This window comes from Somniosus microcephalus, chromosome 3 (assembly GCF_052327205.1).
Source record: "Somniosus microcephalus isolate GS21.2 chromosome 3, FLI_Smic_1.0, whole genome shotgun sequence".
Taxonomy (NCBI): Eukaryota; Metazoa; Chordata; class Chondrichthyes; order Squaliformes; family Somniosidae; genus Somniosus; species Somniosus microcephalus.
The window spans coordinates 340,280,083-340,304,438 of NC_140989.1; the positions used below are offsets into that span (position 1 = coordinate 340,280,083).

Genomic DNA, 24,356 nt, shown 5'->3' on the forward strand with positions numbered 1-24,356 from the left:
TATGTTGGATATCTGTAGACAAGAATACATTGTAGCAAGCTTTTATCTCATCAAACTTGAGTTATTAAAATGAATTCAAAATGCAATAACCCCCTCTTTAGTAAATCTGTACTGTTTCCAGACATTGGACAATAAGTATTGCATTGCAAAATTATAAACTTTTAATCTAAATAATGAAGCATAAATTGAGAAAACATATTACTCAGACTTACAAACACCATTGAAGGACTCCACATGAATGACAAACCACACAGGCACAAAGAGCATAGTCTGAGTGATTTAATGCAGTAATATTTGTTTAATCATATCTGTAGATAATGTCATATTCTGTTTGGCTCGTAGCCACCCTTCCTTATAATACACAAAATAGCCACAGAAACTGCTGCTGTATTTCATATTTAACCTTCCCCATAATTCTAGGTGAAAAGTGGCACCTTTTTTAAACAAAAATATGGCTAGTTTCTTCAATATTTGGAAGGTTTGACTGAATAATGTACTATACTTAGGAGTGAAGAGGGAAAAGTTGATTGAAGGACAAGATCACAGTTCAAATACCTCAATCAGCTTGCCTGTCCTCCATTGCCTGGTCCAGTACAAGTACTTAATTCCAAAAGGCAAACTTAGAGTCTGCATGTTGTAACACATTGAAACCGTCAATCCTGGTTTTTGACAACAGCACTTAGAGATGAACAGCATGGAACACTGTTACAGCAGCTTTCAAAAACTGATGGCAACTCTACAATCTCATTTGCTGAAATTCTTAGAATTACTGAAATTAGCTGCAGATAATCCACAGGCAGTAATGTGTTTTTGATTTTTTTCCCCTAAATCCGATACAAAAATACATGCATATTGTATGGTTCTGTGCCTATACTCTATGACAATCTCAATACAATCAGTAATGTTATGACTAACAGTACCATCAGATCTTTGAATATATCATGTCTGCACTCTCCCTCCATTAAACACACACAAACATTAGATTGCTAATAGTACAATTCTAAATGTGCAAATTTCATGCAAGTACTTAAAATCATTTTCATTCCATTGGGCTTAAAATAAGCTTGTACACAGTAGTATGCAAGATAATGCTCCTTGTGCATTACCTCACTATTGCTACTCCTCCAAAATATTTTTGAAAGTGCTTCAATATTGCTGTAAAATTCTAATTTTCCAATCCATAATGTGTGTTAATTCAGGTTATATGTATCTTGGCCGGCACGCACAATAATGGTGACAGCTACAATGCGGCTCAAATTGTGATTTGCACAGTGCATCCTTTTTAAGTAAACAGTCATGAGCCAATCAAACTTCATGCTCTAGATTCAGATCTACACACTGTTGGTTAAGTATGTAAAGCAAGTTTCAGATCAGTGCAACGTTGCTAACAGCCAGACAAGAAGCAGATAAGATCACATCAGTTAATATCACAATCACTTTATAACACAAATTTAAAAGCTCCTTTTATGCTGATCACCTTAGCACAATAAGGGACAAGAGATTACATAACACTTTAGGCCACAACTTTATCCTGTCCCAGTGATGTGATCTGATGTTTTTAAATCGTATCACAAAAACTGTACGGTTAAATGGCAAATGGTATTTAATACTATGGAGGGACGCTAAAGGACCGTCTTCAGTTGAACTGATGTACTGCAATTGGCAACAGGAAAACACTGCACTTCAAAGTTCATACAGAACTTCTAGCGTGGTAGATAATGACCAGGCCTGGGTTTCACAGCTAAATCGACAGTACCCCCCATTTTCATTTGTAAGCTCTGGAAGACCTTTCCAGGAAGATCTGCAAAATACAAAAAAAAAACACCAAATAGTAAATAAAAAGACTGCAATTCATTTTACTTAGTAGCTGTCACAGTTTGATATTCTTTGACTGTTTTTCCATGAGAGGGACTTGGACGTCAGCTACGTTAAGACTTTTTTTTAAGCATAAGCTTGCCTAAAAATGGTTAGTTTCTGAAGACAGCCCCATGCTGCGTTATCAATCTGTTATTACTAGGTTAGAGGTGCTATATAAATGCAAGTAGTAGTTGTTGTAGGTAAACTGTAATTACTATGCGAGTTCGGGAGTGTCTGAAAAACAGAGCACCTTAGTGTTGAACTCTTAATCTCTGTGGGCTGGGGAGAGAGACTTTTAAAACTCAGAATATGACAAGGTTGCAAAGGGATTAAACTGTGATGCTGGGTGGTAGGACAGAATATAGAGATTGTGCTTTTAAATTGAGCTAGACAACCCACCGAGGGGGTTTAGCTCTCATGTATTTTTCCATTTTTGTAACAATATGCGAAGTCGTACTGTGTCCTTTACCTACTATAGACTAAAGCTGCTTACAATTTGAACCAAACTTCATCTCACCCAGTATTAACTCGGTCTGCCGTCAAAGCGACTGAAGGAGAACACACAAAACATGGAAATCTGGTCATGGTGGTTTTCACTGTTAATGCCCTGGGTCCTGCTACTATGCAAACTGTGACAGCTACTAAGTACAATTTCCATATAAAGTAGAGGCCCAGATCACCTAAGCGAGTGACTGTTGCCACTGTACACAAGGTACAATCTGGATGTTTTACTTGAGGTAATTTCCATGCACTACATCGATAAAAAGACAAGAAACATTCTACAATAGTGTTTTAAAAAAACATTAAACAGGGCTCGACGACACCCGTAACCGGACTTGGAAAAGCACATACAGGAAACTCTTTGGTATCCGGCACCGACGGGACCGGCGTGTTGCCGGTTGATCAAAAATTCCAGATGACGGAGAGGGTTATCTATTGAGGCTATTTTTAACAGAAAAATTAAAAAAATCAAGAAATGTGCAGTATACAGTAATTGGGTACTCACCTACAGAATGTTGTGTTAAATGGATGGTGGAAGATGCTTGATTAAGTACAGTACTGCCAGTTGAGGGTAATGCAATGCAATGACTACCAGCAGCGTGGGGGACACACAGTACCCCTGTAATATGGCGGATCAGAAGAGACTACTGGCAGTGTGGGAGAGTCAGACTCCTGTTACAGGGGTATTGAGGTGTTCCGACAGCGCCAAGAAGCCGAGTAGTGGCAGTTTGGAGAACTACCCCCACTGACTAGCTCAGCCACCGCGGGACACTCGGACTCGGCAACAATGCCGGTTATTGAGGTGTTGTTTTCGGAGTGAGAATTTTGTCAGTTAATAGAGAATTCCGGATATTTTAGGTGCCGTTTTTCGAGTTTCCTGTATTTGAAAGCTACTCCTGGTTCTATTTATGAACTCAAATAAGATTTGCTTTTTTTTTTAAAAAAAGGTGAATTTTCTGCTGGGTGTCTTTGCACCTACCACGAGTTTTTAAATTCTGATCATCTATCTTAGATAGATGAGTTAATAAAAAAATTCAACTGATGTGTGTTTTACTATAACAATCACCATCTGGATTGGAATTATAAAGAAACCGAAACATAGAAGATAGGAACAGGAGTAGGCCATTCGCCCCCTTGAGCCTGCTCTGCCATTCAATGAGATCATGGCTGATCATCCAAACTCAGTACCCTGTCTTCTCCCCATATCCTTTGATCACTTTAGCCTTAAGAAATATATCTAACTCCTTCTTGAATATATTTAATGAATTGGCCTCAACTGCCTTGTGTGGTAGAGAGTTCCACAGGTTCACCACTCTCTGGGTGAAGAAATTCCTCCTCATCTCTGCCCTAAATGGCTTACCCCTTATCTTTAGACTGTGACCCCTGGTTCTGGACTCCCCCGCCATTGGGAACATCGTTCCTGCATCTAGTCTGTCTCGTCCTGTTAAAAGTTTCAATGAGATCCCCTCTCATTCTTCTAAACTCCAGCGAGTATAAGCCCAATCGACCCAATATCTCCTCATACGTCATTCCTGCCATCCCAGGTATCAGTCTGGTAAATCTTCGCTGCACTCCCTCCATGGAAAGAACATCCTTCCTCAGATAAGGCGACCAAAACTGCACACAATACTCAAGGTGTGGTCTCACCAAGGCCTTGTACAACTGCAGCAAGACATCCTTGTTCCTGTACCCAAACCCCCTCGCTACGAAGGCCAACATACCATTTGCCTTCTTAACCGCCTGCTGCACCTTCAGCGACTGGTGCACAAGGACACCCAGGTCTCATTGCACTTCCCCTTTTCCCAATCTATTGCCGTTCAGATAATAATCTGCCTTCCTGTTTTTGCCACTAAAGTGGATAACCTCGCATTTATCCACATTATACTGCATCTGCCATGCATCTGCCCAATCACCCAACCTGTCCAAATCATACTGGAGTTTCTCGGCATCCTCCTCACAGCACACACACCCACCCAGCTTTGTGTCATCTACAAACTTGGAGATATTACATCTAGTTCCCTCATCTAGATCATTTATATTGTGACTAGCTGGGGTCCTAGGACCGATCCCTGCGGTACCCCACTAGTCACTGCCTTCCACTCAGAAAACGACCCGTTTATTCCAACTCTTTGCTTCCTGTCTGCCAACCAGTTCTCTATCCAAGTCAATACCTTGCCCCCAATCCCATGTGCCTTAACTTTACACGCTAATCTCTTATACGGGACCTTATCGAAAGCCTTCTGAAAGTCCAAATACACCACATCCACTGGTTCTCCCTTATCTATTCTACCAGTTACATCCTCAAAAAATTCCAGTAGATTAGTCAAGCACGATTTACCTTTTGTAAATCCATGTTGACTTTGTCCGATCCTGTCACTGTTTTCCAAGTGCTCTGCTATTACATCTTTTATAATGGACTCTAGCATTTTCCCCACTACCGATGTCAGGCTTACCAGTCTATAATTCCCCGTTTCCTCTCCACCACCTTTTTTGAACAGTGGGGTAACATTAGCTACCCTTCCAATCCATGGGAACTGTTCCAGAGTCTATCGAATTTTGGAAGATGACCAGCAATGCATCTACTATTTCTAGGGCCACTTCCTTAAGTACCCTAGGATGGAGATTATCAGGCCCTGGGGATTTATCGGCCTTCAATCCCGTCAATTTCCCTAACACCATTTCCCTACAAATACTGATTTCATTCAGTTCCTCCCTCTCATTAGACCCTATGTTCCCTGACATCTCTGGGAGGTTATTTGTGTCCTCCTTTGTGAGGACAGAACCAAAGTATGTATTTAATTGGTCTGCCATTTCTTTGTTCCCCATTATAAATTCCCCTGATTCTGACTGCAAGGGACTTCACCAATCTTTTTCTCAAATGTAGTGACATTCACCAAGAACATTACTTCAGTTAATACCAAAAAAATGTTGAGACACAAGCTAGACACAAATCAAGTTACTGTGGTGATTTGATGTGAAGTTAGATTTTAGAACAATGTTTAAGAATAAAAATTCTGCAAAGGAAACTGCATTAATTAGCTATTTTTTAGTTCTTTAAATTATTGACTTACTTTTCCAAGTAGTCATAATGATGAGAAAGAACATTCTTCACTAAATATATAGTGTCTTCATACAATTTCTCTCCCATCACCTTTGAAAAGTGCAACTTTGCACGTAGGAAATATCCAACAGGCCACAGCCATTCCTAGAACCAAAAATACAACATACAATAATCGTGACATTATATACAAAAAGCATTGTAGCTAAACTTGGTGAAATATAGTACAAATAATTACCGGTCCTTGGTGGTAATTAAAGCCTCTAGATATGTGGAAGTTGCCATTGTCAAAAGAGTTATCATATACACCACAGTAAACCTGGTCACTAGGCAAAAGGAGAAAACAAACATTACGAACTCTGTTAGCATACATTAGCAAAGGAGTCTACTGTGGATAAACACAGAATATGGGGACCCACGAACAGGCTACCAAAAGAGACACCTTAGAATCAAGAGTTCTGTACATTTGTTCATTTTTAAATGCAGAAGTGTTAAAGATCACTATTGTACATTCCACCAGTAGTTTGTCTTCATTAACAACGATTATTCTATCGGAAACCGGGAATATTAGGATCAGCAATAATTTAACTCACTCTGGGTCCAAAGTTTTCAATCCCAGGGGTCCAAGCAGCTTCTCCTCTACAGTTTTTAAAGCTTTCCATGCTTTTTCTGGCATGAAAAGCTCAGGAGCCTGAAAGCATAAGGTATTGATTTTATTGCTGTAATTAAAGCTTTAAGCATTCATGTTATTTTGCATGCCTCATACCAGGGGGCGAGCTCAGAGATTGCACAGCCGATTGGAATGGCAGCGTAAATGGCACCAAGCTCAGGATGTAATCACTTATGTAATTCAAATATTAGCCAGTCTCAGAGCCAATAATATTTAAATTGTGGTATCTTTACTGATAACTTTATTTCTTTAAATTGTAGAATAAAAACAATAAACATTTATTCTGACAAATCTGATCACTTACCACAACCATAGCTATAGGGAAGTTTGGCCTCAGTTGATAGTCACACCATGGGCTGGAAGCACCATAACTGTCTTTATAAATGTTCCTTTTGTGGACAAGGTTGGGAGACTTTTCATGGGGATCAAGTGGATCATCCGAAACAAAGAAGTTCTTTTCAAAGTTCTGTTGTATTTTTGTGTTCCACTCCTCATATGTAATCAGTAGTTCTTTTCCTATATAGTACAATATAGATTTCATCATCCAATTTCGCGGGTTTAGAAAAATAATTTAAAATCAAAATTATAAACTTAATTTATAAACCCCTTAATGTAATGAAGCTTGAATCACATGACTTTAAATTTCCAGCAATGAGACTGACCTCATAAATGTTAGTCACTTCACTTATGAAATAAAACTGTATTACACAGACACCCACGAGTTGTTGCAAACTGTTGATTATAATGTTTAACTGGGTTTGACTAACATAAGGTAAAACCGGCTACTAAAATAATTGTGGATAATAGGGAGTCATTTTCAATTTTGCTGCCTGAGCCGAAAACTGGCAGAACAGGTTTCAAAGAAACGTAAATTGTGCGGGTTCCATAACAGGCAGATGATTCATTCCACCACAGAAACTGTGAATGGGCCCACTCAAGAAAAGTACTAGGAGGAGCACTGGACACACCCCGGTTTAAAAAAGGGGGGAGGGTTAAATCCAGCAACTACAGGCCAGTCAGCCCAACGTTGGTGGTGGGGAAACATTTAGGGCTGGATTTTCTCAGCCCCGAGGAGGCGGGACTGCTGGGAAAGTTGCAGAATTTGGGGGTGGGTGACAAACCCACCCCCAACCCGCCTCCGTGCCCTCCTGCCAGGAGGCGGGAAGCAGTCTGGCCCCAGGTCCCGTCCCCTTGGATGCGGGAAGGGATTAAAGCCTATTAACTGCCTGTTAACATAGAAACATAGAAGATAGGAGCAGGAGTAGGCCATTCGGCCCCTCGAGCCTGTTCCGTCATTCAATGAGATCATGGCTGATCATCCAAATTCAGTACCCTGTCCCTGCCTTCTCCCCATATCCCTTGATCCCTTTAGCCTTAAGAAATATATCTAACTCCTTCTTGAATATATTTAATGAATTGGCCTCAACTGCCTTCTGTGGTAGAGAATACCACAGGTTCACCACTCTCTGGGTGAAAAAATTCCTCCTCATCTCTGTCCTAAATGGCTTACCCCTTATCCTTCGACTGTGACCCCTGGTTCTGGACTCCCCCGCCATCGGGAACATCCTTCCTGCATCTAGTCTGTCTAGTCCTGTTAGAATTTTATAAGTTTCAATGAGATCCCCTCTCATTCTTCTAAACTCCAGCGAGTATAAGCCCAATCGACCCAATCTCTCCTCATACGTCATTCCTGCCATCCCAGGTATCAGTCTGGTAAATCTTCGCTGCACTCCCTCCATGGCAAGAACATCCTTCCTCAGATAAGGCGACCAAAACTGCACACAATATTCAAGATGTGGTCTCACCAAGGCCCTGTACAACTGCAGCAAGACAACCTTGTTCCTGTACTCGAACCCTCTCGCTACAAAGGCCAACATACCATTTGCCTTCTTAACCGCCTGCTGCACCTGCATGCTTACCTTCAGCGACTGATGCATAAGGACACCCAGGTCTCGCTGCATTTCCCCTTCTCCCAATCTACTGCCGTTCAGATAATAATCTGCCTTCCTGTTTTTGCCACCAAAGTGGATAACCTCGGTGGATAACCTCGCATTTATCCAAATTATACTGCATCTGCCATGCTTCTGCCCAATCACCCAACCTGTCCAAATCATACTGGAGTTTCTCGGCATCCTCCTCACAGCACACACGCCCACCCAGCTTTGTGTCATCTGAAAACTTGGAGATAGTACATCTAGTTCCCTCGTCTAGATCATTTATATATAGTGAATAGCTGGGGTCCTAGGACCGATCCCTGCGGTATCCCACTAGTCACTGCCTGCCACTCGGAAAAAGAGCCGATTATTCCAACTCTTTGCTTCCTGTCTGCCAACCAGTTCTTTATCCAAGTCAGTACCTTGCCCCAATCCCATATGCCTTAACTTTACACACTATTCTCTTATGCGGGACCTTATCGAAAGCCTTCTGAAAGTCCAAATACACCACATCCACTGGTTCTCCCTTATCTATTCTACCCGTTACATCCTCAAAAAATTCCAGTAGATTAGTCAAGCACGATTTACCTTTTGTAAATCCATGTTGACTTTATCCGATCCTGTCACTGTTTTCCAAGTGCTCTGCTATGTCATCTTTTATAATGGACTCTAGCATTTTCCCCACTACCGATGTCAGGTTTACTGGTCTATAATTCCCCGTTTTCTCTCTACCACCTTTTTTGAATAGTGGGGTAACATTAGCTACGAACCAATCCATGGGAACTGTTCCAGAGTCTATCGAATTTTGGAAGATGACCAGCAATGCATCTACTATTTCTAGGGCCACTTCTTTAAGTACCCTAGGATGTAGATTATCAGGCCCTGGGGATTTATCGGCCTTCAATCCCGTCAATTTCCCTAACACCATTTCCCTACAAATATTGATTTATTTCAGTTCCTCCCTCTCATTAGACCCTATGTTCCCCGACATCTCTGGGAGGTTATTTGTGTCCTCCTTTGTGAAGACAGAACCAAAGTATGTATTAAATTGGTCTGCCATTTCTTTGTTCCCCATTATAAATTCCCCTGATTCTGACCACTGTGGACCCAGAGTCCCCGACATCTCCATTGTAGAGATCAGACTGGCTGTTGCATCCTCCGATCCAACAGCCAGCTGATTTCTGCAAAGTAGAAAGGTTTAATGCGTCCTGAACACACAGATTCATCAAACTACACAGAATGTCAGTGTTCGACAGCTCCACAGAGCTGTCAAATGATGACATTTCTTCTTTTAAAAGTTCTTGACAGATGACACGTCATACGTTGACGTGCTCTGTCACTGACTTCCCCCTCATTGGCCTGCTGAGCCCGCCGGGTCAATCTGGGGAAATTCCCACTGGTTGGCCAGAAGCTGCTGGAGGCAGGATTGAAAACCGGCAAGCAGCAGTCCCGCCTCCAAAAGCTTCCCATTCAGAAAATCCAGCCCTTAGAGACAATAATCCAGGACAAAATTAATTGGCATTTGGTAAAGTATGGGCTAATAAATGAAAGCCAGCATGGTTTTGTTAAAGGCAAATTGTGTTTGACTACCTTGATTGAGTTCTTTGATGAAGTAATGGGAGAGGTTTGATGAGGATAGTGTGATTGATGTTGTGTATATGGATTTTCAAAAGGCGATTGATAAAGTACTACATAATAGAAGTTAGCAAAAATAAAGCCCATGGGATTAAAGGGACAGTGGCAGCGTGGATACAAAATTAGCTAAGGGACAGAAAGCAGAGTAGTGGTGAATGGTTGGTTTTCAGGCTAGAGGGTGGTATATAGTGGTGTACTCCAGGGGTCGGTGTTAGGACCACTGCTTTTTTGATATCTATTAATGACCTGGACTTGGGCATACAGGGCATAATTTCTAAGAAACCCATTAAATGTCGTAAACAATGAGAAGGATAACAACAGACTTCAGGAGGACATAGACAGACAGGTGAAATGGGCAGACACATGGCAGATGAAATTTAACGCAGAGAAGTGATACATTTTGGTAGGAAGAATGAAGAGAGGCAATATGAACTAAATGGTACAATTTTAAAGGGGGTGCAGGAACAGAGCGACCTGGGGGTGTATGTACACAAATCTTTGAAGATGACAGGACAAGGTGAGAAGGCTGTTTAAAAAAAGCATATGGGATCTTTGGCTTTATTAATTGAGGAATAGAGTACAATAGCCAGGAAGTTATGCTCAACCTTTATAAAACACTAGTTAGGCCTCAGCTGGAGTATTGTGATCAATTCTGGGCACCACACTTTAGGAACGATGTCAAGGCTTTAGAGAGGGGGCAGAAGAGATTTACCAGGGATGAGGGACTTCAGTTATGTGGAGAGACTGGAGCTGTTCTCCTTAGAGCAGAGAAGATTAAAATGAGATTTGATAAAGGCGTTCATGAATGGTTTCGATGAAGTAAATAAGGAGGAGGAGGGTCGGTAACGAGACGACACAGATTTAAGGTGATTGGCAAAAGAACCAGAAGCGGTATGAGGAATTTTTTTAAATTTTTTTTTATATAAAACACAGCGAGTTGTGATCTAGAATGCACTGCCTGAAAGGATGGTGGAACCAGATTCAATATTAACATGCAAAAGAAAATTGGATAAATCACTGAAGGGAAAAAAATTACAGAGCTATGGGCAAAGGACAGAGGAGTGGGATTAATTGGATAGCTCTACCAAAGAGCAAGCACAGGCATGAAGGGCCGAATAGCCGCCTCATGTGCTGAATCATTCTATGATACTATGGGGGAGAAATTGGGTGAGTAGCGCCACCTGTTAGCGCTTAAAGAGGCAGTCAGTGGCTGTAGCGCCACTGGCTGCTTCTCCGGCGATATTCAATAGGGGCGCTAATGGTGGCGTTAGGCATTTGCGCCGCGCCGCCACCGATGACGTCATCGGTGTGCGCAGCGCCCCATTCGCGATATTTGGTAGCGAATGCCGCAGTTGCGCCGCTCGCTACCCGCGCCCGGTTCACGGGGCCTTACTGTGCCGGTAGCGGCGCAAGTTACGGTGGAGGTGCGGGGAGGCCGCTTTTTCGGCGGCCGCCTGCCAGCACCTCCATCCCCGGCCTCCTAACACACACCCCCCCCCCCCTCCCACGGCATTGCCGGCTGTTTCCCCGAGAGCCCGGCACTTCTCCTTGGTGCCGGGCTCATTTGCCGGCACTCGCGATCGGGGATCGCGCTGTTGCAGGCACCTCCCCCTTAACAGTGGGAGGAAGGCCTGCAGTACCGCAGCGTGCCGCGCCGCAGCATGTGGCGCTGCGGCACGTTGCGCTGCGATAATCAGTTTCAGCGCCCTAAGAGGGGCGTGGAGCGCCTCGAGCCTCGCCCCGTCTCCCTCGAGGGGCACCGAAACTGAATTTCTGGCGATCGGTATCACTCCGATCGCTGCACTAAATCCTGCGCTCAGGCGACTTTTTGCGCCACTTTGGCGCCCCAACCCAATTTCTAGGCCCTTGATTTTAAAGCATTAATTTGCAGCCAAGTATACTACTAATTTAAACTTTCAAGGACTGGAACCGATAGTGATATTCAGCAAATATTTGAGAATGTAATAAATGTCTACTTCAGGTATTGAACAGGACTCATACAGTGTAACAGCAGTGTGCCATTCAATCCCTCAAGTCTGTTCCGTCATTCTATTAGATCATGACTGATCTGTATCCGAACTCCATTTATCTGCCTTTGATCCAGATCCCTTGATACTCTTTACCTCGCAAAAATCTACTGATCTCAGTCTTGAAAATTTCAATTGACCCAACAGCCACAGTTGATGTAGTCCAATTGAAACATGGAAAATTATGCAGAGATTAACGTTCTCACCATCTTTATGTGCCTTGACTCCATTGTAAGGGAAGAGAGAATTTTTGTGTAGCTCCATCAACCAGCGAATAGCTGATTTACTGAGGCCAACAATTTCAACTGCAGATCCATCTCTGAAAAGTAAATACATTTCAAATGGTCACTTTAAGAGATTGGCTATTTCCCTGTAGGAAAAAGATTGTTGGAGAGAATGTAACAACTTGCATTTATATAGTGCCTTTAACATAGAAAAATGTTCCAGACTTCAGAGATATAAAGGAAAAACAAACTCCAAGCCAAAAGGAGTTGGGAGGGATTATGAGGAATAATTAAAAGTTTGGTCAAAGAAGTGAGTTTTAAAGGAACAGTGAAAAGTGGAGAGGCAGAAGGGTTTGAGGAAGAAATTACAGAGTGTGGGGCCAATGTGGCTGAAAGCACAGCTGCGCAAGGATGCACAAGAGACCGGAGTCAATGGAACAGAGAGTTTGGTGAGGCTGTTGAGATTGAAGCAAGTTATAAAGATAGCTAAGGGTGAGATACCTCAGTAAGGTACCCTCTCAATTATTTCCTTTAATTTTTTTTTGTTGGGATGCTGGCAAGGCAGTATTTATTGCTCACCCTTGGTTGCCCTTGGCATTTGAATCAACTGCATATAGTGTGTGATTGGAGTCACGGATAGGCCAGATCGGGTAGAGGGGTCAGGTTCCCTTCCCGGAAAAACATTACTAAATCAGTTGGATTTTAACAACCAACCATTCAGCAGCTTTTATGGGCATTTTTTCTGTTGCTAGCTCACGTTATATTTTGCTAGGATAGTCATCCATTATGCAGATTTAGGGGGTAATTCCATGAGTCTCTGCTGTTAGCAGGGGTCTCTCGCTTGTCTGCAGTACAAATATCAGAACTTCAGCAGGCATCATTCACATTTTTCCAATCAGAATGGCGAGAGCTCGAATTTCTGATTTGTACTGTGATGGGCTCGGCTACCCGGTCGGGCAGCACAGAATCAAAATCCCACCCCTCCCATAAAATGCACCTGCCATAAAATTTTCTGTTAATCAACTACAGTTTATTCTGTTGAGCTATAAAGGGAAAAAATATCAGCCAGGGCTCCCATTCTGATGACTGCCCAGCAACCCGAACATATGTGGTGGTTAGCTCAACACTCACTGTCTAGGCTCAGGCTACCTCGGTGAGATATAGGAGGGATGCATGGTGCCCTATCCCAGCAATAGTCAGGGCCTTTAGAAGGAGACCTTGCCCCAGCCTTCAACAGCACCTCTAACATAGAAAATGTTCCAAAGCCTTTCAAAGGCACAATATAAAATAAAAATGGATGTGGAACCAAAGATGTTGTGCTCAAAAGCTTGGTCAGAGGTGAGTTTTAAGGAAGGTCTTAAAGGAGGAGAGGGAGATGGAGAAGCAGAGAGGTTTATGGCGGGGATTCCATAGCTTAGGGCCTAGACGGCTGAAGGCACAGTCGGCAATTGTGGGGTGAAGGAAATAGAGGATGCACAAGTGGCTAGAGTTGGAGGAATGCAGTTCTGAGGGTTGCAGGGCTGGAGGAGGTTATACAGATAGGGAGGGTGAAACCATGGAGGGATTTGAACATGAGGAGGAAAATGTTTTAATCGAGGTGTTGGTGGATCAGGAACCCGTGTAGGTCAGTGAGCATAGGCGTGATGGGTGAATGGGATTTGGTGCTAGTCAGAATACGTTCAGCAGTTTTGATGAGCTTAAGTTTATGGAGGGTGGATGATCGGAGGCTGGCCAGGAGAGTATTGGAATAATAGGGCTCGATTTTCAGTGTGCCGTGGAGTCGGGTTTGGAGGTGTGCGGGGGGTTAAATTCCCAAAATCGGGGGTCCCGACCCCATCCCGCCCCCATGCCAGTTTCAAAGGAGGTGGGCACCCGCCCCGCACTGGGACCCGCCTCCCTGAGGCGGGAAGGGATTAGTGCCAATTAACTGCCAGGTAGTTAACAGGCAGTTTTTAGCCTAATCCCTATTTTTAAGCTTGAACTGTGGGAATCCCGACAGCTCCAAACCACGCCAAGTTGGAGTCGTCGGGCCGTTGGGTTGAAGGACTTGGAGGGGTCGAGATGTCGGTGTTCAGGTGAGTGATGTGTGCATGAGTGCAAAGGTAAGTAAGTGTGTTTGGTGTGTCTAAAGTGATTAAATAAGTTTTATATACATTTTCTTACCTTTTCAGCCTTCCTTCCTTTAGGTTCGGGGAGTCCCTCATCTCACCGGCACAGAAAGCAGAACGGCTGCGATCTGTCAAAAGTGACAGCCTGCAGCTTTCTGTGCAGGAGAGATTTCTAACTGAGTCTGTGGAGAAGGACTCATGTTAGAAGTAAGACTGTCAGTGTTTGACAGCTTCAAACAGCTGTGAAACACTGATATTTCATCTGTCAAAACGTCTTGACAGATGAAATTTCAGTCTGTGATGTCACCTGTTGCCGGGTGGCCCTTAATTGGCCTGTTGAGCCCGCCGGGCAGGCTCAACAAGGTCAATCAAGTTAAAATCGCGTGGATTCTCCGCATCTCGATGGAGGCGGGACTACAACCCCGAAAGTTGTAGTCCCGCCTCCAACCCGACTCCTGAATGAAAATCCAGCCCATAGAATCTGGAGGTACAAAAGCATGAATGAGGGTTACAGCAGCAGATTGGCTAAGGTAGGGTGGAGACTGGCGATATTACTAAGGTGGAAGTAGGTAGTCTTGGTGATGGAGAGGATATGGGGTCAGAAGCTCAGCTCAGGGTCAAGTAGGATGCTGAGGTTGCGAACAGTCTGAGACAGTGGCTGTGGAGTGGGATGGAATCGGTGGCTAGGAAATGGAGTTTGTGGTGGAGAACAAAGACAATGGGCTAAAAATTGAGTAGTGCCCCATTTGGGGCTCTAACTTGGCTGGGGCGCTACTTTTAGCACCCCGGAAAAACTAGCGGGGCACTTCCCTCTTGGGGCGTTGCGAGTCAATATCGCGGTTTACGTGCCGCAATGCCACATCACGCCGCGGTATTGCAGGCCTTCCTCCCCTTCTTAAAGGGGAGGGGCCTTGTGCGGCGCGACCCAGGGCCCAGCTGGGCCCCCGGGGATCGGGAGTGCCGGCAAAAGAGCCCGGCACGCAAGAGAAGTGCCGGGCTCTTGGAGCGTAGCTGGCACTCCGCGGGGTGGGGGTGGGGGGGGACGACATTCAGGAGGCCGGGGACAGAACGTAGGCAGGTGGCCAGCAACAAAAATGGCCACCCCGCACCTCGCCTTTAAATAGCGCCTCCCCGGCTGCAGGTTGGGCCCCCTGGCCGCGTCAGGCATAGCATCCAGCAGTAAGTCAGGGGGCACTCCCGAAGATCGCGAGCGGGGTGCTGCGCGCGGCAACATCATCCCCGGTGGCGCAGCGCCGCGGGGCACTACCGGTTAGCGCCGCCGCTAACCTCCCGCTGAATTTCGCGTGAGGTGTGGGCGGCACCGTGCCTAGGCGCTAGTTGCTTTGCGCCCCGTTAGCGCCCTCTTAGGGTGTTAACGGGAGGCGCAAAGCAACCCAATTTTTCCCCCAATGGCTTTAGTCTTCCCAATGTTAAACTGGAGGAAACGTCAGCTCATTCAGAACTGGATGCCAGACAAGTAGTCTGACAGCACAAAGGCAGTGGAGTGTTTGAAAAAGGTGGTGGCAAGGTAGAGCTGGGCACATGTGGAATCTGACGTGTTTTAAATGATGTATTTGAGGAGTAGCATGTAGATGAAAAAGAGGAGGGGGCCAAAGATAGATCCTTGGGGGGCTCCTGAGGTAACGGTGCAGAAGCAGGAAGAGAAGCCATTGCATGAGATTCTCCGGCTATGACTGAAAAGGTAAGAGTGGAACCAAATGAGGGCAGTCCCTCTCATCTGGACAGAGGAGGCATTCGAGGAGGACGGTGTGGTCAACCATCATACAGGCTGTAGACAGGTTGAGAAGGATGAGGAGGTATAGTGCACCACAGTCACAGAGGATGTAATTTATGACTTTGTTAAGGGCCGTTTCAGTGCTGTGGAAGGGGTGCAAACTCGATTGGAGAGATTCATGGAGATGCGGGAAAGATGGATACACATTTGGAAGGTGACAACAAGTCAAGGACTTTGATGAGGAAAGGAAGGTTAGAGAAGGAGCAGTAGTTTGCAAGGACAGAGGGGTCAAGGGTGGGTTTTTTGGGGGGAGGGGGGGGGGGATGAGAATGGCTGATTTGAAAGCTAAGGAGACAGTGCCCAAGGAGGAAACAGTTTACAGTATCAGCTAGCATGGGGGCCATGAAGGGAAGTTGGGTAGTCAGCAATTTAGTGGTAATAGGATCGAGTGAGCAGGAGGTGGGTCTCAAGGACAAGGTGAGCTTAGAGAGGGCATGAGGGGAGATAGGAGAGAAACTAGAGAAAGATGCAGTACTCATATTTGTTCTTCTGTCCTTCATAGTAATTCGCGTTTGGAATCAAGTGCCTACCCAACATGTTTATCTATTATAACAGCCTCTGTTGGAAAGCAAATGCAATTAATTGAGTCGACCTAGGCAACTTGAGAGTCATGCAGGTCATGGGACCTTCTCCCACAGTGGATTGGCTCTTGCCTAGTAACATCCTCGAACACATTTCTGTGGAGAGCAACATCGTCACTCTTGCCTTAACTATTGCGAAAATGTTTTTAGTACCAAATTCGGAGTTTCAAGAAATGGAAAGCTAAAATAAATTTTTATTAACATTTACAATATTGTTTTAGTAGGGTCACAAAAATGGTTTTTGGAAACAATTAAAAAAAAAAAAATCTAGGTCTATTATTTGAAGCTCAATATTTTTAATCTCATTTTACTGAGACTTTTACCTTGGTGTAGCTGGAACTCCTTTGTTTTGAGCTATATCACTTTCTCCCATTTTGTCCATCCAGGTGCCACAGTTGTATCGCTGTCCTCCAAACACAAAGCCTGTCTCTAGGTCCACGCCTATAGCAACATTGAAACCTACATGGAAAATAAACCCAATCATGTTACATATAGGACACGGCTGTTGCCAATGAACCGGAAGCTGCATAGAAGTGTTCTGCGCACACGCTCTTCCGGTTCGTTATGGGAGAGGGCTTGTTAATTTTTATTTTAAAAAGCCAGGAAGGGAGCGGGCTCGTTAAAAAAAAAAAGCAGAAACATCACGCATCCGGCCGTTGGAGCTTCCGCTTCCGGTCGTTGGCAGCAGTCACTCCGTTACATATAATGCCTCATCACTGACCATTCATTTAAAAATGACTCATTGTATTATTTAAAGTACAGTGTGCAAGCATCAGAGATATAGCTTAAATACCTTCATCTTTCATGTGCGAGTCCATATGAGGTCCGGCATTTCTTTCTCTGTACTGTACACCTTCCAGATGGCGCTGCATGGTCTCCTGAATGACATCATGTAGGGGCTGATCCTGGTCAGAAAGATATCCCAAAATGTATTAATTGGAAAATTTACAAAAAAATGTTTTAAAAGAAAAACAAAGAAATACATAGATACATAGAACATAGGAGCAGGGGTAGGCCATTCGGCCCCTCGAGCCTGTTCCGCCATTTAATGAGATCATGGCTGATCATCAAAATTCAGTACCCTGTCCCTGCCTTCTCCCCATATCCCTTGATCCCTTTAGCCTTAAGAAATATATCTAACTCCTTCTTGAATATATTTAATGAATTGGCCTCAACAAGTATTACGTTATGTTAAATGAAATCCTTTCACAAATAATTTTTCCTTTTTTATTTTTAGTTAAACTTCCTACTCTTGAACCCAGTTTAAACACATCCCCATCAAAAGGCATCTGCCCAGATTTTGTGGGTAGCGCCGAACGAACTTACATGTGCCCAGGGAGACTCTGTGGGCTTTTGCACTGGAACTTGTGGCTATTAGAAATCAAAAACAGTGTGGTGGCCTCTACAGGGGATCTAGGACCTGTGTGAACAGGACAAGCAATGGTGTGTCTCCTTAACCAATCAGATTGAAGAATCCTTACTGGACACTTCTTTACTAAACCAGGAAGTGCAAGTTAGAATAATGTCAAATCGTGTACAGAAAGCAAGAGAGGGAAAAAAGATGGGATTAAGAGACAGAGATATGAGACAAAGAAAAAGTAATTTTTAAATTAAAAAAAAATCTCCAACAATAATTAAAATCTGTAGGAATGAGACTCCACACTTGTAAAAGCTAATTTTCAGTGCCAGAGAGATTGTTTGGCAGTAATTAAGAATTATCACACTGTTAAACAATCACTTACACTTGAATGGACAAGCCCTAACTTTCAGATGAGTTTAGTGGGTAAGTATTCAAATTCAACTTCACGCTGTTCCATGTATTTGAATGCAGAATCCCTGGGCGAGATACCAGTTTAGCAAAGCTTCTGAAGGAGCAGGGCAACTCGGACAGCAACTTCCTGATTTCTGGGTTTAACTATGCCTGTGCGGCTGCTGGAGGTCGTTGTCCAATTTATTCTTTAATAATAGCGCTGAAAACCTCACCGTTATTTTTACCGTAATTCTATGTAAAAAATCTGGGCCACCATTGCAGAACAGGAGACTATTACATTTCTGAGACAAACATGTAGACCCACTTTACTCATGCAGACAGCCCTTTGTTTACCTGATCTCTACCTAGTCCAGAACCATTAGTAGAATCAGTAACAATTACAAGGGTATTAGTCGCTCCTAGAGCTAGCACTTTCACCGAAGGGGTAATTTGTTACTACAGGTACTTGCACATTGTCACATTGCCTCAAGACAAGGAAAAACTGACACTAAATCCAAAAGGCCATAGTAGAATTTGCTCAAAGGCATGTTTAACAAGGCGCCCCATCATCAACCCAACAAGTGCATCAGAATAAAATCTTTCTTAGCCAATATATTCCTACCATTGTCTATGCTTATTTCTTGCTCCTAAAAATTCTTACATTCTTGTGTTCAAACTTTCACAAGCAAAAACTTTAGAACTGCTGTGGGGTAGCTGAAGCTGATGGGCATCACAAACAAATCAAAAGGATCTTTTACATTACAATACTGATTTCCTGGAGTCTCTCTGGCCCATTTATATTTCTATTCAGTCTGACTGGAAGGATTATCATTGTCGTTATAAGAACATAAGAAATAGGAGCAGGAATAGGCCACTTGGCCCCTCGAACCTGCTCCGCCATTCAATAAGATCATGGCTGATCTTGGGCTCAAAGTCACGTCCCCACCCGCTCCTCATAACCCTTCACTCCCTTATCTTGCAAAAATCTGTCTATCTCCACCTTAAATGTATTTAATGACCCAGCCTCCACAGCTCTCTGGGGCAGAGAATTACACAGATTTATGACCCTCAGAGAAGAAATTCCTCCTCATCAGTTCTGAAAGGCCGACCCTTTATTCTAAAACTGTGCCCCCACATTCTAGATTTCCCCACGAGGGGAAACATCCTCTCTGCATCTACCTTGTCGAGCCCCCTCAGTATCTTATATGTTTCAATAAGATCACCTCTCATTCTTCTAAATTCCAGTTATTGGCTGATTGTCTGATTTGGCCTGCTGGTAGCATCTTTAGTTCCATCAATAAACTGATTTCTCATAGAAGGCGCGATGAGAACACTGATGCAGAGTCTGCAAAAGCTAAATAAATACATTTCTGCTCAGTGCCATTGTCCATCACACACCAGGAAAAAACAAGGTGGTGAATCCAGCAGCAGCTCACAAGACACATGAAAGTAGATCTCTCCTGCTTTCTATTTTAACTGTAGATGTTCACAACAGAAATACATGTTTGCCATCATCTGAAGTTTTTAAAACATATAAATGTGCCTTAGGTGCAGCACTGATGCTAGTCACTATGCAGCTTCACTAGTTCTTGCCACGCTCTTACTGGTTGATGGGCACAGAAAACCATCAATTTCTATTCATAATAAAAGGTTGCCTCAGAGCAAATTTAAGCTTTCTTTCTCAATGTTTTTGGCTTTCGGTAGGGGGAGGAGAGACAGACAGACAGAAAACAGACAATCATTTCAAGCTTTCGTCATAGTAACAGCTACAATACAAGATCACCACCTAGGATAGGAGCAGGAGGAGGCCATTTAGCCCCTCGAGCCTGTTCCGCCATTCAATGAGATCATGGCTGATCTGCGACCCAACTCCATATACCCACCTTTGGCCTATATTCCTTAATGCCTTTGGTTAACAAAAAGCTATCAATCTCCAATTTAAAATTAACTGATCTAGCATCAATTGCCATTTGCGGAAGAGAGCTACAAACTTCTTCCGCCCTTTCTGTGTAAAAATGTTTCCTAATTTCACTCCTGAAAGGTCTGGCTCTAATTTTTAGACTATGCCCCCTAGTCCTAGAATCCCCAATCAACAGAAATAGTTTCTCTCTATCTACCCTATCTGTTCCCTTTAATAGCTTGAAAACTTCCCTAATTTTGGAATACAACCCTAATTTGTGTAATCTCTCCTCATAAGTTAACCCTTGGAGATCGGGCATCATTCTGGTAAACCTACGCTGCACTCCCTCCAAGGCCAATATATCCTTCCTAAGGTGAGGTGCCCAGAACTGCTCACAGTGCTCCAGGTGTGGTCTAACCAGGGTTTTGTATAGCTGCAGCATAACTTCTACCCCATGTATTCTAGTCCTCTAGATATAAAGGCCAACATCCCATTAGCCTTTTTGATTATTTTCTGTACCTGTTCATGACATTTTAATGATCTATGTACCTGGACCCCCAAGTCTCTTTGGATCTCCCACTGTTTTTAGCGTTTCACCATTTAGAAAGTACCCTATCCGTTTTTGGTCCAAAGTGGATGATCTCATATTTGCTTACATTGAAATCCATTTGCCACAGTTTTGCCCATTTACTTAATCAATATCCCTTTGTAATTTTATGCTTTCATCTACACTGCCTACAATGCCGCCTATCTTTGTGTCATCGGCAAATTTGGCTATGTGGCTTTCAATGCGATCATCTAAGTCGTTAATAAATACAGTGAATAGTTGAGGCCCCAACACGGATCCCTGCGGGACACCACTAGTCACATCCCGCCAATTAGAGGACCTGCCCATTATCCCCACTCTCTGTCTCCTGCCACTCAGCCAATCTCCTAACCAGGTCAATAATTTGCCTTCAATTCCATGAGCTTCAACCTTAGTTAACACAGTCTCTTATGAGGGACTTTATCAAATGTCTTCTGGAAGTCCATATAAATAATATCCATGGACATTTCCCTGTCCGCTACTTTAGTCACCTCTTCAAAAAATTCACTCAGGTTTGACAGGCATGACCTACCTTTCACAAATCCATGCTGACTCTCTCTGATCAGCTGAAAATTCTCCACGGTGTTCAGTCACCCTATCCTTAATTATAGACTCCAGTCATTTCCCAACAACAGATGTTAGGCTAACTGGTCTATAATTCCCCGGTTTCCCTCTCTCGCCATTCTTAAATAGCGGAGTGACGTGCGCAATTTTCCAATCTAAAGGAACAGTTCCTGAATCGAGAGAACTTTGGAAGATTATAGTTAGGGCATCTGTAATATGCTCACCTACTTCCTTTAAAACCCTGGCATGGAAACCATCTGGTCCTGGGGATCTGTCACTCTTTAGTGCCATTACTTTCTTCATTAGTTATTTTGCTTACATTAATTTTATTGAGTCCCTGTCCCCAATTCAGTATTAGTTTCCTTGGGATTTCTGGCATGCTATCTGCTTCCTCTACTGTAAATACTGACGCAAAATAATTATTTAACATGTCCACCATTTCCTCATCATTGACAATATCACCGATATAAGTTCTCAAGGAGCCAACATTGCGCCTGGCCATCCTCTTTTCCCTAATATAATTGTAAAACTATCCTGGACACACTCAAGAAATTCACTACCTTTCTGACAGGTGCTAGACTGCTTATCCCAATCTATGATAGTTAAAATCCCCCATTAAAATCACTCTGCCTTTGCTACATGCTTGCCTAATTATGCATTTATACAATACAATCTAGCACTTCACAGCTGCTACCAGGGGGCCGACACACAACTCCCACGACAGTCTTAAATCCTTTCCGATTTCTTAATTCTACCCATAAAGTCTCCACTGCCTGTTTACCTCTCGTTAGATCCTCTCTTATCATTGAAGTGATTTCATCCTTAATCGCTAAGGCCCCTCCTCCCCCGCTACCATTTTCCCTATCTTTCCTGTAGACCTTATAATCTGGTATATTTAGATCCCAATCCTAACCGTCTTGTAGCCATGTCTCAGTAATGGCTACCATGTCATACCCTCAAAGTTGAATTTGCGCCTGCAGTTCATTCAACTTATTCCTTATACTCTGTGCGTTTGTTGTGTTTTGAATGGGGAGTTATTATTCTCAGGCTATTGAACAGAAAATGAAAAGGTGAGATTTTGTACTGTTCTATTCAACCATCACTTTGTGCGAAAGAAAACAAGTTATGGCCTTTAATTAAAGCTCATTTACTCCTACTGAAGTTGAATTCTAATATAAAAGATGAAGGTCTAAAATAGTAAAGCAAATATCCTGAAGTAATGATACCCCACCAGCAGAGGTGAAAAAAGCCCTTTGTAATTACAAGTATTTGTCACTGTAGAAAGAAAGTTACTTGCGCCATAGTTATACATTGCTGCAAATTACTAAAACAAAGTAAACAATTACCTCAATGCCTGGAGCAACAGCTGGAGACTGGTCAGTAGGGTACAGTCGAGATACAGGACATTTGAGAATTTGCACTCCATTCTCAACTATGTTACAGTAATCCTGAATACATTGAAGCCACCACCAGACAGCATCTCTACAATTGTATCGTGCATATATTCCATGACCAAGTAGATTTGGAATTAAGCCATGTCGTAGAGTGCTAGCAAATGCAAGGATTATATTCCTGTAATCAAATTAAATAATTTGAGAAGTGACTCCAGATTTTTGTTTTAAAAAGGCAACTAATTTACATTAATACAAAAACACAACAACAATTGCAAAACATCTGAAGCCTCAAATGTATGTCACCCATCTCTGACTTGACTTTAGCACTTGGATCACATGAAACTTCGATACCTGTTTAATGAAGAATTTGAGATCAAACAATGGACTCGCATCAAATGGCTTTGACAAATAAAGCCCGATGATAGATTTTTAAAAAAAACCACAAACTCAAAATATTGCAGATGCTGTAAATCTGAAATAAAAACAGAAAATGCTGGAAACACTCAGCAGGTCAGGCAGCATCTGTGGAGAGAGAAACAGAGTTAACGTTTCAGGTCGATGACCTTTCATCAGAACCTGATAATAGATAAATTTGCTTGCCTGAAATAAGGTAAATAGTAGAAGTATAAGGCTGTAGAGAAAGTAAAACTTGAGAGGTTTCATCAGACAGGGCATACTGAGACAGAGATCTTACAGTACGATTGCATGTTTTGTTGCGAGGGTGTAGGATGTAATTCCCGGTGTAAGGGTGTAGGATGAAATTCCCGGTGTAAGGGTGTAGGATGAAATTCCCGGTGTATGAAAAGATGCAATCCCTAGGAATTCCACTACTGTGAATAACTGTGAAAATAGAACAGAAATCTCAAACCCGAGAAGGAGATTTGCCACTGGGTCACTTTTAATGATCAAAGACACCCAAACTAATAAACAGAGTGGCTCACTAATCCTGCATGGATATACCTCTGGTGGGAGATTGGGCAAATGGCAATTAGAATCCAGTGCTGCTGCCACCACTTGCGCCTCCGGGACAATGGGTCTTCTTTTATTGCATCTTGCTTCATGGTTGCTTCCTCCGTATCTACAACAGATCACTTTGTGGGTGGCTAAATTGACTTTTAGTCAAATCTATTTCCAAATTGTAGTCATCCTGGAATAACCGGAGATTTTTTTTGAACACGTAACTAGTGTGTCATGTTTATATTCTTTAATTCACTGCCATTTCTCATTTAGGATTGCCTACTGAAGATCTGTTTCTCACTTTGGTGCAATTTTTTTTTTTTTTTTTTAAATGCTGCTCATCTATAATCTCTTGCAGTTCTGACAAGGGGTTTACACTTCAAATGTTACCTTATCTGTTCTCTTGACAGATGCTGCCTGACCTGCTGAATGTTTTTGATTTAATGGGTCATGTTTCTTAGGTTTCAGAATTAGGGTGTACAAGTTCAATCAGGCCAAAGCGGCAAAATACAAACTAATTTCACAATGCAGAAGTTTAGGATCCTTTTTCTAAACTCACTAGCCGCAGAAAATTGATTCTAGTTAAGTGCACGCACTATGTGACTTAAAATATTACAAGAGTGTGTCTTATCACTCCTCTGCCTTTTGCAGACTCAATCAACATTGTCCTGGCAAAAAGGACAGTATAGAGTAGCCTGGGTGCAAAGTGAATTTTCAGCTCATTTTCAGAAAACAAAACAAAATTTAGGAGAAAAAAAGGCAAATGTGACCAGGAAAAATATTAATGGGTACAAAGAGCAGAGAAATGGGTTTGG

The 24,356-nt window shown here is 43.0% G+C and overlaps 1 protein-coding gene across 1 annotated transcript in view; it reads right to left on the reverse strand.

Annotated features, from left to right (window-relative positions):
* Positions 1-264: 264 nt before the first annotated feature.
* LOC147122283 (glycogen debranching enzyme-like) overlaps positions 265-24,356 on the reverse strand; it is a 110,782-nt gene continuing 86,690 nt past the window's right edge. Inside the window, exons 26-34 of the mRNA XM_085983248.1 lie at positions 22,537-22,762; positions 17,184-17,295; positions 16,714-16,849; positions 11,889-12,001; positions 6,391-6,602; positions 6,010-6,107; positions 5,655-5,742; positions 5,430-5,563; positions 265-1,801 (exon numbers count right to left, since the gene is read on the reverse strand). Coding sequence (XP_085839374.1) covers positions 1,684-1,801; positions 5,430-5,563; positions 5,655-5,742; positions 6,010-6,107; positions 6,391-6,602; positions 11,889-12,001; positions 16,714-16,849; positions 17,184-17,295; positions 22,537-22,762 — 1,237 coding nt within the window. The 3' untranslated portion in view covers positions 265-1,683. The remainder of the gene's footprint in view (positions 1,802-5,429; positions 5,564-5,654; positions 5,743-6,009; positions 6,108-6,390; positions 6,603-11,888; positions 12,002-16,713; positions 16,850-17,183; positions 17,296-22,536; positions 22,763-24,356) is intronic.